At 56.1% G+C, this 17,430-nt stretch overlaps 1 protein-coding gene and 1 non-coding gene across 2 annotated transcripts; both read left to right on the top strand.

Moving 5' to 3' along the window:
- Window positions 1-2,353: 2,353 nt before the first annotated feature.
- On the top strand, window positions 2,354-17,175 carry PRRC2A (proline rich coiled-coil 2A). Its single transcript, XM_027603771.2, has 31 exons — window positions 2,354-2,438; window positions 4,264-4,438; window positions 4,939-5,116; window positions 5,486-5,585; window positions 5,683-5,755; window positions 6,101-6,244; window positions 6,405-6,556; window positions 6,739-6,818; window positions 6,972-7,114; window positions 7,435-7,525; window positions 7,621-7,837; window positions 8,257-8,728; window positions 9,153-9,343; window positions 9,580-9,871; window positions 10,279-10,489; window positions 10,696-12,546; window positions 12,834-13,108; window positions 13,307-13,437; window positions 13,667-13,796; window positions 13,901-13,986; window positions 14,161-14,394; window positions 14,529-14,669; window positions 14,792-14,860; window positions 14,965-15,132; window positions 15,326-15,408; window positions 15,597-15,807; window positions 15,899-15,997; window positions 16,132-16,344; window positions 16,455-16,549; window positions 16,653-16,743; window positions 16,862-17,175. The coding sequence occupies exons 2-31, from the start codon at window positions 4,327-4,329 to the stop codon at window positions 17,000-17,002; spliced, it is 6,474 nt and encodes a 2,157-aa protein (XP_027459572.2). The 5' UTR covers window positions 2,354-2,438; window positions 4,264-4,326; the 3' UTR covers window positions 17,003-17,175.
- On the top strand, window positions 4,622-4,752 carry LOC113928174. The gene has a single exon (XR_003521851.1). It is a non-coding gene; the product is annotated as a small nucleolar RNA SNORA38 (small nucleolar RNA).
- Window positions 17,176-17,430: the final 255 nt, after the last annotated feature.

Below are 17,430 nucleotides of genomic sequence, written 5' to 3'. Positions count from 1 at the left end.
TTAGGAGGCTGTAGCTGTAACCCAGGTGAGAGATCAAGGTGGAAGCAGTGTAAGTGAATTGGCTGGATTCTGGATTCTGGATATTTTCTCAAGACAGGAGTTCCTCTCTGCTTGAAAGTGGGGAGTGAAATAAAGAAGGGAGTCCATGAGGATTCCAGGGTTTTTAGGTTAACTATAATTTTTAAATTGCCACCAACTGAGATGATGAAGGCTGTGAAGAGAGCAAATTTTGAGGGTCTGGAGATCAAATGTTTGGTGTTGGACATACTGAATTTGAAATGATCGGTTAGATAACCAAGAGGAGATGTCAAGTACATAGCTGTGTATCCGTCTGGAGTTTGGGAGAGAGGTCTGCATTTGGGAGTCATCAGCACATGAATGCTATTTCAAGTCATGAGACTTATGTCCTTGATACACGCACGCTGGGTAAAAGATTGGGGTAAAGGCTTGACTGGAGTTGGTTTAAGAATGAATGACAGGAGGGTGCCTGGGTGGCTCAGTTGGTTAAGCGACTGCCTTCGGCTCAGGTCATGATTCTGGAATCCCGGGATCGAGTCTTGCGTGGTCAGGCTCCCTGCTCAGCGGGGGGTCTGCTTCTCCTTCTGACCCTCTTCCCTCTCGTGCTCTCTCTCTCTCTCATTCTCTCTCTCAAATAAATGGGTAAAATCTTAAAAAAAAAAGAATGAATGACAGGAGGGAAATTGGTGACAGTGAATATGGATAACTCTTCCAAGAAATTTTGCTGTGGCAGGTGACCAGGGAGAGGGGGACAAGAGAATCATTTTGAATGCTTAAGAACTGAAGTCATCTCAACTATCTTAATGTGCCTCAGGATAAAACTGTTATCGGATTCTTGCTAATTTTTCTTTTTCTTTTTTTTTAGGATTTTATTTATTTATTTATGAGAGAGAGAGAGAGAGAGAGAGAGAGAGGCAGAGGGAGAAGCAGGCTCCCAAGGAGCAGGGAGCCCGATACGGGACTCGATCCCAAGACTCTGGGATCATGACCCTGAGCTGAAGGCAGACGCTTAACCATCTGAGCCACCCAGGCGCCCGGATTCTTGCTAATTTTTCTGATCTCATTTTCCATAATGGACAAGCAGTCTCTTTAGTCACAACAAGTGAGAGGCACGGATCCCTAAAACCATGTCTCTGCTCATGAGTTCACTGGGCCTGAGCTGTGCACCCTCTCCTCAAACTTGGCTAAATCCTAACTAGTTTTTCACATCTAAAAAGATCCACGTTTTTCTAGAAGCATTTCTGAACTTCCTCAGGCAGGATCTGATTTTATCCCTCTACTTTCACAATATATTGTGGATATCTCTCACGCCTTCGAAACAGTTGTCGAATGATTTGCTGAACGGGTAGCCGGTCTGACAGGAGCACAGTAATAGGAGACAAAGGACGGAACTAGTACCACATTTCGCAGAATGAAACCCATTGTGAAGAGAATACAAACCGCCAATAGTATCAGATATACAAATATATTCATGAAAATTATAGGTTATAAAATTAAATGTCTTAGTCATTGGTTGCCGATATGTTGATCGAAGAGGTCATTCCTACCCTATCTTTGTTCAAACGATTTGCATGTATTATGCAAATAAATAGAACTAGCAAAAGAATGCCTACACTGCACGGGGCCGACGATACACTCCCCTGGACCCCAGGATTGGCCTGTCTATCCACTTCATTTGCATGACGTGATTTAATAACTAGAAGGCCCCGCCTCTTTGGTGCTTTCACCTCTGGCGAATGGACTCGTGAGTCGGGACTCTTCCCTGGTTACGTAAGCCCCGCCCCCCGGCAGCTAACCCCTTCCGCCCCGTGCTCTCGCTCCATCCTCGCTGAAAGCACTGCCAGTCTTGCATCGTTTCCTTCCACTCTCCGCGTCCCTACGTCTCTCCGCTCTCATCTTTCCACGAACGCACGACGCACGCTCCGCCCCTTCCCCCCGCCCCCCATTAGTCGTACAAATTCTGCGCCCTAACCGCCCGGCCGACAGGCACTGCATTCCCGCCCCCTCTACGCGTCTTAACGGCCGACGCCGGGGGCGCGTCTCTTTAGCCAACCGGCGTCCTAGCGCCTGAAAGTCCCTCGTCTTTATGCAAAGAACCTATGCCTGCTCCGCACGCCCTGCTTTTTTTTTTTAAATAAGGACAGCCCTCGAAGTAAAGAGGGATAGGGTAGACGGTGCCCCGCCCTTTATGCAAATCAGGGGGCGTGTCATGCGCTGAGGGAGGCGGGAGGTGGGGGGGCTGCTCCCGGGGGCGGCGGTTGCCCGGATGGGCCGTTAGTCGGAGCCCAGCCGCGGAGTGAGCGAGGGAGACGGGAGGAGCCGAACCCGGCGCCATCCGCCGCCATCCGCCCCCGCCCCACCGCCATCCCACCTCGGGGAGCCCCTAGGCCCCGGTCCCGGACCCCCGCGCACCCGGCCAGGTGAGTCTGGGGAGCCGAGTGCTAACGCCCTTTTCCGGCGCGGGAGCGGTGGTGGCGGCGCCGGCGGCGGCGGCGGCGGCGGGCCGGGGGGAGGAGAAGCTGCCATTAGCCGCCGCCATTTTGTCCTCCTGCTGCCGGGGCCTGACTGCCCCTCCCCCTCTGATACCCTAGCTTGGTACCCGCACCTCCAGCCCCTCACACAGAGTCTGTGGCCTGCCCCTAACCATCCACATTCCTGGCTTTATGGGGCGACCCCCTCTCCTGGGCCCCTAACTCCCCAACCTCAGCTGCGCTCTTGGCCTCTTCACCCCAATCTGTGGGTCCCCTTCCCCGCCGCCAGTCTGGGGTGGGCCGCGCCCGCCGATCCTCGGAGAGTCTCCTTTCCTCCATATTGGGCCACCCTCCCATCACCTAGTGCTCGGGTTTGCCATTCTTGACGCCCCTCTTCGCGTCGAGTCACTCCCACCCTGGAACCCTGCTTTTACCCTACATTTTTGCTTTCTACGTTCCTCAGTCTTTCTCTGCTTTTTCATTTTTCCTATTTCTCCTCTGTCTCAACCCCCCCCCCTTTTTTTCTTGGGTCTCTTGACATTGCCCTCTTCCTTTGCTCTGTATCTTTTCTTTACCATTTCTGGTTGAATGTATTATTTCCCAGCTGCTTTCGTGTTGATCCTCTTTTATTAGTGTTACTCCACATTTGTCTATTCCCTTTTTCTTCATTTATTTATTTTTCAAAGATTGGAGTCTTTAAACACCTACAGGGCAACCCCACTTTTTCATCTTACCTGTCTTTAAAGTTTTCCGTGCTTTTCATCCTGATTTTACCCAGTTTTTATCGTGGGCCTGCCTGGATTTCCCACCACCTCCCATCTCTTTCCTGTACGCCATTCCTTCCTACAAATGAATGCCTGGTCACTCAGGAACCAACTGACGATGCAGAGTTTGGCCTGCTTGGGGAGGAAGGGATATTGGGGAAAGAAATGACTGCTGATGACCGTTCTTACTGAGAATAGGAAAATGAAGTTGGTTCTGGCTTTGGCCCCGTGGTTACAGAGTGTACTTGAGGTGGCTCCATAATGTTTTGTTTTTCTCATATCCGCATAGGGTAAGCCAGAGCCCACCAGTGTTTTCATCTGAAGACCAGATTTTTTTTTTCCAGGAGCTGGGATGGGGGCAAGTGTAGGAAAAAATGGGGTGAATATTCCAAATGCTTGGGGTCTGTAGCCTGGGAGTATGTAAAGCCGCAATTCCATGAGGAATTAACCTGGCACCAGACCCTAGTCTGGCTGAGGAAGCTCATAAAATCGTTAAACTCCCGGCATACCTTCGTGTAAACCTCCCCAGATGGGAGCGAGACTGCTGGGAAAGGAACCTGGGGCACGGTTAGGGAGCTGGTGTCTAATAAGTCAGGGATTTAAAGCTCTGTTTCATGCAGGATGGAGCTGTCTGCCTCTCTCTGGTTTTCTCTGGGGCTGGGACTTGCCATGTTTTATCGTACATCTCTGGAATGCTTTTTGTGGAGGGGGAAGAGATTATTACTTGGGATAGTGAAGAAGCGGCTACCCTTTGTAGACTGGCACAAAAGGAAGTATGTTTCTACTACTAGGAGCATACCAGATTTGTTATTTGGATTTCCTTGGCAAGAGGTGTCTGGGGGAAAGAAGGACCATGGCACTTGGGCTCTGTGGGAGTTGCTTAAAGGGACAGAGAGTTTGAATAGGCTGGAGGAAAAGACATCAGAGGGCCAAGTATCTGGGCCCCTAACGAAAATGCAAAGGAGCATCTAGGGAGCAGAGACTGAAACACTTTGGTGTCTGGCCCACAGGCTCCGGCACGTTTTGGGGGAGGTGCCTGCAGGACCCAACGTACTCAATGAGCTTCCAGCGCAATGTCCGATCGCTCGGGGCCGACTGCCAAGGGGAAGGATGGAAAGAAGTATTCCTCGCTCAACCTGTTTGATACGTATAAGGGCAAGTCCTTAGAGATCCAGAAACCCGCTGGTGAGGGTCCTGCCAAGATGTTCCTAATTTCTAGAGGCTGGGCATGAATGGGGCATACATTTTAAAGCTCTTTGAAGGGAAATGGTTATAGTACAAGAATCAAAAGACCAGAGGAACACTAGAGACTCCTAGCTTTATCTTGGGTCCCATAGGGAACGTTGGGCTTTGGATGAACACCAGTGACCCTCCTACAAAGGCGTGTCTGTAGTTCCCTGTCTTTGGACACGTAAGAATTGGAGGCAAAGAAATGTGGATTTGGAGAAGTCTGGGGCCAGCTTGCTCCCTGCAGGCTCAAGATGAACCATCCAACAAAGAAGCATCAAGTGTAATGCATCTTAGTGTTTGCAGTGGAATTTCAGAGATTGCTGAGGGCAAAGGAAGGAGTGGTTTCTGAAAGAAGTTTGGTAATAAGACATTGAGGAGGTACAAATGGGGCCTAGGGTAGGAAGCTGTCCGATCACCCACGTGGGGCGTTCTTCACCCTCCCATCTTTTCTCCAGTTGCCCCTCGCCATGGCCTGCAGAGTCTCGGGAAAGTTGCCATTGCCCGGCGTATGCCACCCCCAGCCAACCTTCCAAGCCTGAAAGCCGAGAACAAAGGCAATGACCCCAACGTCTCATTAGTGCCGAAAGACGGAACAGGATGGGCAAGCAAACAGGAGCAGTCCGACCCCAAGAGGTAGACAGAGGTCTGGGGGACCTTAAGTGATGACCATTTTAACTTCGAACTTCAGGATGGTTTGGGGCTTGGTCTAGCCCAGCCACATAAGATCCAGAGACCGAGGGAAGCCTCGGTCTGTCTTGGTTATTCCAGGACTCCTGTCAGAGGACTAAGGAATGACACTTTTAGCTTTCTGTAGAAGGTAGAAGGAAGGGATCAACAAACAGGTGACAGCGTACATGGGGTGACTAAGTTATGGTATTTTGTCACAAGTACTTGTGAATGGTAACAAATGGGCTTGGGTTCACTTCCTGTCTTCCACCAATTGGACAAGTAGGGGAGGCATCTCAGGTCCTAGATAACCTTCCTGTTCTACCATTCCCTTAGTTCCGATGCCTCAACCGCTCAGCCGCCGGAATCGCAGCCACTGCCGGCTTCACAGACGCCTGCCTCCAACCAACAGAAACGACCCCCAGCAGCCCCCGAGGTATGGGAAGAACTGGATGGTATTGAAGGGCTGGGAGCAAGAATGGTTTGTAGTTCTACCACCCGCAGCACCATTTATTATTTCTCTGCTTTCCCAGAACACTCCTTCGGTTCCAAGCGGGGTAAAGTCCTGGGCACAAGCCAGCGTCACCCATGGAGCACATGGAGATGGTGAGTGCAGGGCTGCTTGGAGAGCTTGCTCTGCGCGCTGTGATAGGCAGGAGCCCTACACTGTATCTTTAGCAAAGTGTTCTTGGTTCTCAATGGCTAAATTTTGGGCCCCATATTCAGTTTCATGGGCTACATGAGCAAGTTCGTTTCTGTCTTACGTGAGGCTGACGGGGTGTCCCAGGACTGACCTTGTTTATTGGGAAATGAGTACACAGTGTATAGGGGATGAGTTTGAAAGCAGGAATTTGATGGTCTGGTATTATCACAGCCTTTGATTTTTGTGGTACATTCTCAGTAAATACGGCTTTTTGGTATTTTTTGGTCTGCTACTCTGCACCCCAACAGGTGGAAGGGCATCAAGCCTACTGTCACGATTCTCTCGAGAGGAATTTCCGACCCTGCAGGCGGCTGGCGACCAGGACAAGGCTGCCAAGGAAAGGGAGTCTGCCGAACAGTCGTCTGGGCCCGGACCAAGCCTCCGCCCCCAAAGTAAGTGGTTGCCCCTTGTGCGTTGAGTGGGTGAGTGAGTGGTTGGTTATGTTTTGGCCAGAACAGTACCTTACTCCATCTTAGAGCTAAGTGCTGGCTTATTCACCTTCTTCCCCATCATTTTTAGTTATGTTCCCTCTTTGTCTTTTCCAAAATATAGATTCTACAACTTGGAGGGACGGAGGTGGGCGTGGCCCTGATGAGCTGGAGGGCTCAGACTCCAAACTTCATCACAGCCATGATCCCCGGGGGGCGCTACAGCCTTCGGGCCCACCCCAGTTCCCTCCCTACCGCGGAATGATGCCGCCCTTCGTGAGTTTGCGTATCTTGTTCTGGAGTGGTTGCACTTGAAGCTAGAGAGTTAGCAACTAGGACTTAGCCTTTGGAGGGGACGGAAAGAAAGCAGGGGCCTGTGATAGAGGGAAGGACGAAAGGTTTAGGGAGCTGGTTGCATATTTGTCCCTCTAAGCATCTGCTGTTGGGCCATTTTGCAGATGTATCCCCCATATCTCCCGTTCCCTCCGCCCTATGGACCCCAGGGGCCTTACCGGTACCCTACTCCTGATGGGCCCAGGTGAGTAATCCAGGTCTGGGATTGGATTCTGGTTGGGGACAGGGGAAGCCTCTTAGAAAGGGAGATGGTCTCCTGGCCCAGAGGCTTGAGTCTTGTATGTGGTTTGACAGCATGCCATCTTTGACCCTCTCCCATTTGTCTTTTCACATGCAGCCGTTTCCCCCGTGTGGCGGGCCCTCGGGGTTCAGGGCCGCCAATGCGCCTTGTAGAGCCTGTAGGTCGGCCTTCAATTCTTAAAGAGGATAACCTCAAAGAGTTTGACCAGTTGGACCAGGAGAATGATGATGGTTGGGCAGGTTAGTGCATATGAAGGATGAAGCATTTTGGTCTCAGAAGTCAAAATTTGATGAATAAATAGGGGATTGTGTGGGAGACATTGTGTGGGAGAAAGGGAGACACTGAAGGGTAGGGCATACACATGGCGGAAAGCCAAGTTCTGGTAAAGAACTGAGAGGTGTGGGAATGCCAAGACTCACTGTGTGGCTTCGCGCAGAGGCGGGTTGGTGTTGGGAGTGCATCGCACCACATAATACCAGATTCCTTCGTGTGTTCCAGAAGTGATCTGAGGTTGGAGAGCCGAATGCTTGGCTTTATCGCTTTTCATTTTTCCCCACAGGGGCCCACGAAGAGGTCGACTACACTGAAAAGCTCAAGTTCAGTGATGAGGAAGACGGGCGAGACTCCGATGAGGAGGGAGCTGAGGGCCAGTGAGTTAGGGGGCTCAGTTTCTCTCGCAGTAATACCCTCTCTTAAAGGAGTTGGTTTTCAGCTGATTTTAATTCCACTGTTGGTCTGCTCACAGCAAGGAATCCCAATCAGCTGCTGGTGAGGAACGGCCCCCTGAAGCAGATGGCAAAAAGGGCAACTCCCCCGGCAGCGAACCGCCCCTTCCCAAGACGGCCTGGGCAGAGACCTCTCGGCCTCCAGAGACAGAGTCGGGGCCTCCTGCCCCAAAGCCTCCCCCACCCCCACCTCACCGGGGCCCCGCTGGGAACTGGGGCCCCCCTGGGGACTACCCAGTGAGTGTCTACAATGAGGGGTTGAGAAGGGTCAGTTGTGGGAGATGAGTGTCGGCTGAGAAGTTGAAGCACTAATAATAGAGGAAGCTGGGGGGAGGGTCAGGAATGGGCTACAGAAAGTGTAAAGCAGTGGAGCATCTCTGAAAAGCATCCAGAGCATCTCTGGAACATCTTTGGTTACGGGAGTCTGGGTTAAAAGAAACCGGGATGCTAGTGAGGAAGAACGAGGAGGCCTGGGTGTTCGGGTCTCTGAAAGGAGAGAGGAAACGAGTAAGATTGGGATGAGTTTTTCCCTACCCAGAGAGGCTACCAACCCAAGGCCGGTGCCTGCCCCCACAGCTGGAGTTGGTCAGTCTGTGAAACAGACGAGAAATCTGACGACTAACATCTCTGGCCCTGCGGGGTCTGCCCATTGACAGGATCGGGGGGTCCCTCCCTGCAAGCCCCCAGCACCCGAAGACGAGGATGAGGCCTGGCGGCAGCGGCGAAAACAATCTTCATCTGAGATCTCCCTGGCTGTGGAGCGGGCGCGGCGCCGGCGAGAAGAGGAAGAGCGTCGCATGCAGGAGGAGCGCCGGGCAGCCTGCGCCGAGAAGCTCAAGCGACTTGATGAGAAGTTTGGGGCGCCTGACAAGCGGCTCAAAGCAGAGCCTGCTGGCCCACCTGCTGCCCCTCCTGCCCCAGCTGCGCCACCTGTAGTCCCCAAAGAACTCTCTGCGCCTCCAGCTCCTCCAGCAGCACCAGCCCCGACACCAGAAAAAGAAGCGGAAGAGCAAAGCCAGCCCCCTCCTGGCCAGCCCGCACCCGCTGCAGGTGCGGCTCCGGCTCCCACGCCGGCCAGCGGTGGCAGCACTGGCGGCACCGGTGGCAGCAGCTTCGAAGCCAGCGCAGGTACGGAGATGGCGACAGGGCACGCCTGGGCATCCTAGTTCTCTCTCGGGGCCGAGGGCACGGCTGGTAAGCATGAGAGGAAACGCAGAAGGCAGTGGTTTTAGTGTATCGGGTAGTCAGTGGTGGAGGACAAAAGGGGTCCCTTTACTCATGCGGGTACTTAAGGTGGGGGAGGTTTTCCTCTCGGAGCTCCGGGATAAGCAGTAATCTGAAAGTGCTTTCCGAAAACTCAGCAAGGAGCGAGACTGAAGACAGGGTCTGTTGCTTTGGTGGTTTCACGGGCAGTTCGCACCACCATCATTGGCTCTTGAAGTAAGCGCTTAGCTTCAGAGGGTGCTGGAGGTGAGCGGAGCATGTGGGGCTGTTCGTGGCAGGTCTCTCAGGGGACTGGGTCAGTCTGATGATTATCTTTTTGTCAACGCAGTGGAACCCCAACTGCCCTCAAAAGAGGCTTCTGAACAACCAGAAGAGGTTCCCTCCCCTGCTACGACCCCGGCGCCAAAGGTGGAACCCAAGGGTGATGGGGTCGGTCCCACCCGGCAGCCCCCCAGCCAGGGCTTGGGCTACCCTAAATATCAGAAGTCGTTGCCACCACGGTTCCAGCGGCAGCAGCAGGTGAGAAGCTGCTTTCCCCTGGTAAGAGCAGTTCCCTCCCTGGCTTCCCCATGCACCCCGTTCAGAAGGTGCCTTTTGGGTCCCTTTACCGCTTCTGTCTCTGGTGTGTCACACAGGTGTCCATCCAGTCCTAGTGTCTGTCGCGTGTGCGTGTTACCTTTGCTTCTGGCCTTGTTGCCCGCGGGGGCAGGGCCGGGGCCCTGATGCCTCCCGGCCCCTCTGCTGTCCTCCCCCAGGAGCAGCTTTTGAAGCAGCAGCAGCAGTGGCAGCAGCACCAACAGGGTTCCGCCCCACCTGCTCCGGTACCACCGTCCCCACCGCAGCCTGTGACCATGGGGGCGGTGCCGGCTCCACAGGCTCCGCCCCCGCCCCCCAAGGCCCTGTACCCAGGTGCGCTGGGCCGGCCCCCACCCATGCCCCCGATGAACTTTGATCCCCGGTGGATGATGATACCTCCTTATGTGGACCCCCGGCTTCTCCAGGGCCGGCCCCCTCTGGACTTCTACCCTCCTGGTGTGCACCCCTCTGGTAAGGGCCCTTGAGGGGCGGGTAGGGGACACTGCAGTCCTGGGAAAGGGCTACACGCATCTCGCTGCGTGGATGAAGGGTCATGGGTGAAGGAGGCGGAGGGTATGTGCTTAGTGTCGCTGAGAGCACTCTTCGTTTCAGGAATGGCCTTAGGAAAGAAAGAGTGGTCTTTCATTGACCAGGATTTACTTGGGGGGGGGGGGTTCATCGATTCGTAGGGGAGCTGAGTGGATATGGATAAGATTACTCTTTGAGGAGAGCGTGTCAGGCTCAGGCTTGCCAGGAATAAGAGACAGAGGAGTTGACATCGACATGACTGACAGAAGTAGAATGGGGAGATGCTTTTTGAGCTGGAGGGCCTGTCGTATAGAAGAGGGTTGGCTTTCTCATCCCTCTTGTTTTCTCAGGCTTAGTTCCCCGGGAGCGCTCAGACAGTGGTGGTTCAAGCTCAGAACCGTTTGAGCGCCATGCACCTCCCCTCTTACGGGATCGGGGCACCCCACCAGTGGATCCAAAGTTGGCCTGGGTAGGAGATGTCTTCACCACCACACCCACCGATCCCCGCCCGCTTACCTCCCCACTGCGCCAGGCTGCCGATGAGGATGACAAGGGGATGCGGTGAGTCTGTGTAGTGGATCTGAGTGCGTTTGCCAGTGAAAGGACTTGGGTTAGGAGAGAAGGTTTTTTGGATTACTGATGAGGTGACAGGAGTAAATGTAAGAGAAGTGTCGGGAAGGTAACGGAGTGTGGGGTCTTTTTCTCCACCTAGTTCCTGTCTTCATCATTCTAAGATACTTAATTTCTAGTTTTTTCTGTCTTTTTAGGAGCGAGACCCCTCCAGGACCCCCCCCGCCACCCTATTTGGCCAGTTATCCAGGCTTTCCTGAGAATGGAGCCACTGGGCCCCCGATCCCTCGCTTTCCTCTGGATGAACCAGCTCCCCCAGGGCCCCGTCCACTCCCCTGGCCCCCAGGCAGTGATGAAGCCACCAAGATACAAGCTCTGCCACCCAAGAAGGAAACGCCCAAGGAGGAGACCCCACAGCTGACGGGGCCAGAAGCCGGCCGAAAGCCTAGCCGTGCAGTTGGAGGCCAAGGCCCCCCTCCACCTCGCAGAGAGAGCCGCACTGAGACCCGCTGGGGCCCTCGCCCAGGCAGCAGTCGTCGTGGGATCCCTCCAGAGGAACCAGGGGCCCCTCCTCGCCGGGCTGGGCCTATAAAGAAGCCCCTACCACCTGCGAAAGCTGAAGAGCTGCCCCCCAAGCCACTGGAGCAGGGCGATGAAAGCCCCAGGGCTCCAAAGCCAGAGCTCCTCAAGACGGTGAAGGGGAAGATGGGGGTCCCCAGGGAGACCCCACCCAGTGGGAATCTTTCCCCTGCCCCAAGGCTCCGGAGGGATTACTCCTATGAAAGAGTGGGTCCCGCCTCTTGCCGGGGCCGGGGCCGGGGCGAGTATTTTGCCAGAGGGAGGGGTTTTCGGGGAACCTATGGGGGCCGGGGGCGGGGAGCCCGGAGCCGAGAGTTCCGCAGTTACCGAGAGTTCCGGGGAGATGATGGGCGTGCAGGCGGGGCAGGGGGACCGAACCAGCCCCCGGCACCTCGAGGCCGCACTGCCAGCGAGACACGAAGCGAGGGTTCGGAGTACGAAGAAATCCCTAAGCGGCGCCGGCAGCGGGGCTCAGAAACGGGCAGTGAGACCCATGAGAGTGATTTGGCCCCCTCAGACAAGGAGGCTCCCCCACCCAAGGAAGGAGTGCTCACCCAAGTACCTCTTGCTCCTCCACCATCAGGAGCCCCTCCTTCGCCAGCCCCAGCTCGCTTTTCCACCGCCCGAGGTGGGCGCGTTTTCACTCCCAGAGGAGTGCCATCCCGCCGGGGCCGGGGGGGCGGGCGGCCTCCTCCACCCGTTTGTCCAGGCTGGAGCCCTCCCACCAAGTCCCTGGTTCCCAAGAAGCCTCCATCAGCTCCCTTGCCACCCAGTAAGGAGCCTTTGAAAGAGAAGTTGATCCCAGGGCCTCTGTCCCCCGTGGCCCGGGGAGGCAGCAGTGGGGGCGGCAGCGTGGCCATGGGGGTGGAAGATGGGGAGCGGCCCCGACGGAGGCGGCACGGGAGGGCTCAGCAGCAGGACAAACCGCCTCGGTTCCGGAGGCTGAAGCAGGAACGGGAGAATGCTGCCAGGGGGGCCGAGGGCAAGCCCTCTTCCCTAGCCGTTCCAGCTGCCACCTCTGGAGCAGAGGAGACCGCGTCCATGCCCCCACCCCCTCGCCGGGCAGCTGCCAAATCTCCTGATCTGTCAAACCAGAACTCCGACCAAGCCAACGAGGAATGGGAGACTGCATCAGAGAGCAGCGACTTCGCCAGTGAGCGCCGGGGGGACAAGGAGGCTCCCCCACCAGCGCTGCTGGCCCCCAAAGCTGTGGGAACTTCTGGGGGCGGCGGTGGTGGAGCTGGCCCAGGCATCTCAACCATGTCCCGCGGAGAGCTGAGCCAGAGGGCCAAGGATTTGAGCAAGCGGAGCTTCTCGAGTCAGCGGCCAGGCATGGAACGGCAGAACCGGCGTCCGGGCCCTGGCAGCAAGGCTGGCGGCGGCAGCGGCGGGGGTGGCGGGGGACCTGCAGGGAGGACCGGCCCGGGCCGAGGGGACAAGAGGAGCTGGCCCTCTCCGAAGACCCGGAGGTGGGTAGGGCGGGCTGTCGCGTGGGGGAGGGGGAGGTCTGAGGGCACGGGGGCTGCTAGACCCCGAACAGCCCCGCCTGGGGAAGGGAACTGGGAAGTGGTTACCGGCGGAGCTGGGAGCAGGCATGCGTTCTCTGTTCGCTTTCCGCCTCAAAGACCCAGAATTCCTTAGACCTACTTGGAAACACCTGGATTTTCACAGGGACGGGGGAGAGGGTGGCGGATTGGACCAGTAGGGAAAGGTAATAATTCCAGGAGTATTGGAGCTGGTGCTCTGTTTTCTTCAGCCGACCTCCTGAGGAGCGGCCACCGGGGCTTCCTCTGCCCCCCCCACCGCCCAGCAGTTCTGCTGTCTTCCGCCTGGACCAGGTTATCCACAGCAACCCCGCTGGCATCCAGCAGGCCCTGGCCCAGCTCAGCAGCCGCCAGGGGGGTGCAGCTGCACCAGGGGGGCACTCGAGGCCCAAGGCTGGGCCTCCCCAAGCCCCTCAAGGCCCCTCCCCTCGGCCCCCAACCCGCTACGACTCTCAGAGGGCCGCCACCACCAACAGCGTCAGTTCGGGTAAGCTGGAGGGGCTAAGGGTGGGAATGTCTCCATCCCCAGAGAAGGTCAGGTGGCAGAGAGGAGTCCTGGCTTTGGGGGCCCTGATGGGTGTCTGACTGAGCAGGGGGGGGACGGGCTGGGAGGTGGGCTAACAGGAAAAGCTAGGGTCAGTGATAGAGCAAAGCAGATGGCTGATGGATTTTCCCTTTTCCCTAGACCCTCACTTCGAGGAGCCAGGGTTGATGGTGCGGGGGGTGAGCGGGACTCCCCGGGACTCTGCTGGGGTTAATACCTTCCCCCCAAAACGGCGGGAGCGGCCTCCCAGAAAACCAGAGCTGCTGCAGGAGGTGAGGGATGGAGCTTGAGGCGGTGCTTCACTGCTCTTACTCCTGAAGGTTCTCGCTTACATTTTCTCCATTTCCCTGTTCTCATCACTGTGTCCTGTCCCCAAATTCTCAATATTAGTCACTGCCTGTCTTCCTTCTGTCACCTTGTTTGCCGCACTCTGGCCCAGTCTCTTCCAGTCCCCAGTTCGCACCTCATTTGTGTTTTGCCTCTGGTCTTTCTCACCTGTAGGAGTCTTTGCCACCTTCTCATAGCTCTGGATTCTTGGGCCCGAAGCCTGAGGGCCCAGGCCCCCAGGGAGAGTGCAGAGACGCAGGGACTGAGGCCCTGACCCCTCACATCTGGAACCGTTTACATACTGGTGAGTAAGCCTGGGGGGATGGGGGAGAGCTACGTCAGAGGGCGGAGGGGGCAGGGTGGTCTCGGGACAGTCTCTCAACCTCTGCTTTCTGGTGCTCTTCCCAGCCACTAGCCGGAAGAGTTACCGGTCTGGCTCCGTGGAGCCCTGGATGGAACCCCTGAGCCCTTTTGAGGATGTGGCTGGAACAGAGGTAAGTGATGGGAGGGAGTGTCTGGGCTGGGATTCTTCCCCACCTGTTCTGGGTTGTCTGGGGCTACTCACTTCCGTTTCTTTCCTTTCTTCAGTTTGTGTATTTGTGAGCATCAGCTAGGTGTTGGGGTGCTTTCTACCTTGACTTCACTAATTGTTTCTCCACTCCTCTCAGATGAGTCAGTCTGACAGTGGGGTGGACCTGAGTGGGGACTCTCAGGTGTCGTCAGGTCCCTGCAGCCAGCGAAGTTCCCCTGATGGAGGACTCAAGGGGGCAGCAGAGGGGCCTCCCAAGCGGCCTGGAGGCCCCTCACCCCTGAATGCTGTTCCTGGTGAGGGTCCACCTGGCTCTGAACCCTCTGAAGCTCCTAGGAGACGGCCACCTGCTCCCCATGATGGGGACAGAAAGGTAAAAGACGCAAAAAAAGAGAAGAGGAATGTTTCTGGGGTTCTGACTTTGGCCCTACATTTGTGTCCTCCTTCCCTTTGCCTGTGTGTTCTGGGCATTCCTTCATTTGGGCTTCCTTTTACTTCCCCAACCAGGAGCTGCCCCGGGAGCAGCCTCTGCCCCCCGGCCCGATTGGCACAGAACGATTGCCGCGGACAGACCGAGGCCCAGAGCCTGGCTCCCTCCGGCCATCTCATCGACCAGGCCCCCCTGTCCAGTTTGGCACCAGTGACAAGGTGTGCATGGGCAGGATCTGAGTATCTCGCGGTGGGCAGAGAGGAAGGGAAGGACCGGAGGTGGGATGTGGGGGATGCACATCTTGAGTCACAGGTCGATCTCCGCTGCGTCACTACCACAGGACTCGGACCTGCGCTTAGTGGTTGGAGACGGTTTAAAAGCGGAGAAGGAGCTAGCAGCAGTCACTGAGGTGAGTGCGTTCGGTGGAAAGGCCTTCAGTTTCTAGGGAAAACGACTGGGGGTGACCTGGACGTCCAGGAAGTCAGCACTGCTCCTGACCAGGTTTCTTCACAGGCCATCCCCATATCCCGAGACTGGGAGCTGCTCCCCAGTGCTTCTGCCTCAGCTGAGCCACAATCCAAGAACCTGGGTTCTGGGCACTGTGGCCCAGAGCCCAGCTCCTCAGGCCAGCGCTTGTACCCTGAGGTCTTCTACGGCAGCCCCGGGCCTCCCAGTTCGCAGGTAGGTCCTGCTTCCTGTCCCGTGACCCCCTTTTGCCTGCTATCCCTCACCGTCCAGCCTTTCCAAATTGTGTAGTTGTGAACCATCATTATTTGTGATTTCATTTTTCTCCTGGCTTTTACTGTAGTAGGTGGGGTGGGCGATCTTTCTTTGACCAGAAAAACTGGAATTCTTCAGCCTTGCCCTCCCACAGGTCTCGGGGGGAGCCATAGACTCCCAGTTACATCCCAACAATGGAGGTTTTCGCCCTGGGACACCCTCTCTTCACCCTTACAGGTAAGACTAGATGCCCGTTGATCTCAGAAGGAAAGGGGGAACAGGGTTTCCGTGGGAGGGAAGGGGGAAGACACGTTTCAAAGCTACCAAAGCTGGTGGGCTTAGCTCAGAACAAAGGAGTAAATGATCCTGGTTTCCTGACTCCTCTCCCTGCATCTAATTTTTTTTTTTTTTTGGGTCTTCTCCAGATCACAGCCCCTGTACCTTCCCCCGGGCCCAGCGCCCCCCTCGGCACTGCTTTCCGGGGTAGCTGTCAAGGGCCAGTTTTTGGATTTCTCCACACTGCAAGCAACAGAGCTGGGGAAGTTGCCAGCTGGAGGAATCCTGTACCCTCCACCTTCCTTCCTTTACTCTCCAGCTTTCTGCCCCAGCCCTTTGCCCGACCCACCCTTGCTTCAGGTGAGAGGTGGGCAGGTGCTATGTTTCGGGAGTTGGAAGGGAGGGGAATGCTTTTGGGGGAGTTGACATTGGTCCCCGTGGTCCCCAACAGATGCGCCAGGATCTGCCATCCCCCTCAGATTTTTATTCTACTCCTCTGCAACCTGGTGGCCAAAGTGGCTTCCTCCCCTCAGGGGCCCCTGCCCAGCAGGTACCTTTTGTCATGCCTCTTGTCCTTCATTTTATTTCTCTATCCAGCCTCTGTGGCTTTTTTATTTGTCTTAACTGTATTGCTGGTGTTCTGACCTTCTTCCCTGCCCCCCCCCCCCCCATTTCTTCCTGTAGATGCTTCTACCCATGGTGGACTCACAGCTGCCTGTGGTGAACTTTGGCTCCCTGCCACCAGCGCCACCTCCTGCCCCACCGCCCCTTTCTCTGTTACCTGTGGGCCCTGCTCTGCAGCCCCCCAGCCTGGCTGTGCGGCCCCCACCTGCTCCTGCTACTCGGGTGCTGCCTTCACCTGCCAGACCTTTCCCCCCTAGCTTGGGGCGAGCAGAGGTAAGGTACAGGAACTGAAGGGCTGGGGATCTCCAAGAGCTCGGGGTAGGGATTCAGGATCTCAGGAGTTGGGGTGAGAGGCAGGAGGCTCATGAATTTATTTCCTTCAGCTGCACCCAGTGGAACTGAAGCCGTTCCAGGATTATCGGAAACTGAGCAGCAACCTTGGGGGACCCGGGTCGTCACGTACTCCCCCAACTGGAAGGCAAGAAGAGGGAGCGGGGATGCAGATTTCCCAGCCTTAATGGCATTCTCAGGGGACCAGGGAGCAGGTGTCAGGTTTGCCTTCAACAGCCTTCCTCCCGTAGGTCTTTCTCGGGCCTGAATTCCCGTCTCAAGGCCCCGCCTTCTACCTACAGCGGAGTCTTCCGCACCCAGCGCATCGACCTCTACCAGCAGGTGAAGGGAGAGAGCCTTGTGGCCCCAAGTCTGAATCCGAGAGTTACCACCTGAGTTCCTGTCTGTCCATCCCTGGCCTTCCAGTGTGACTTATCCTTGCCCGTGTACTGTCCCCCAGGCCTCCCCACCGGATGCCCTGCGCTGGATGCCGAAGCCCTGGGAGCGGACGGGGCCACCTTCTCGAGAGGGGCCTTCCCGACGGGCAGAGGAGCCTGGGTCCCGAGGGGACAAGGAGCCTGGGTTGCCCCCACCCCGCTGAGGGAGTTCCCCTTGCCCCCCACCCCCCGGGGCTTGTATATAGATTATAAATATATAAGGGGGAAAGGGGTGGGTGGGGAGGGGTTGTGGGGCTGGGGCCTTGCTTCCCCTCCACCCCCCTCCCCTGGTCCCCTATCCCTGGGGCCGTTTGTTAAAAAAGAATAATAAAAGAATTAAAAAATTTTTCTGAAATGATTCTGGGGACGGGTTGGTTGTGTGCAATCTCTTGTAGCAGTACAGTACCCGGGGATCTGTAGTGGTTTTAGGGAATTTGCTTACCCCGGTGATCTGTTCTAACAAGCTGCCTCAAAGTTTGACCGTTCAATTGTATATTGACGTCTTAGGGACTGGGAGCTGGAGCTGGCCTCCGGTGAGTGAGGTCTGTTGGCTACCAGTCTGGAGCTGACACCAGGCTGGTCCGATGTGTCT

This window comes from Zalophus californianus, chromosome 7, assembly GCF_009762305.2.
Source record: "Zalophus californianus isolate mZalCal1 chromosome 7, mZalCal1.pri.v2, whole genome shotgun sequence".
Classification (NCBI taxonomy): domain Eukaryota; kingdom Metazoa; phylum Chordata; class Mammalia; order Carnivora; family Otariidae; genus Zalophus; species Zalophus californianus.
The sequence above is the reverse complement of the archived record's forward strand: the minus strand, read 5'-3'. Positions and strand labels throughout refer to the sequence as shown.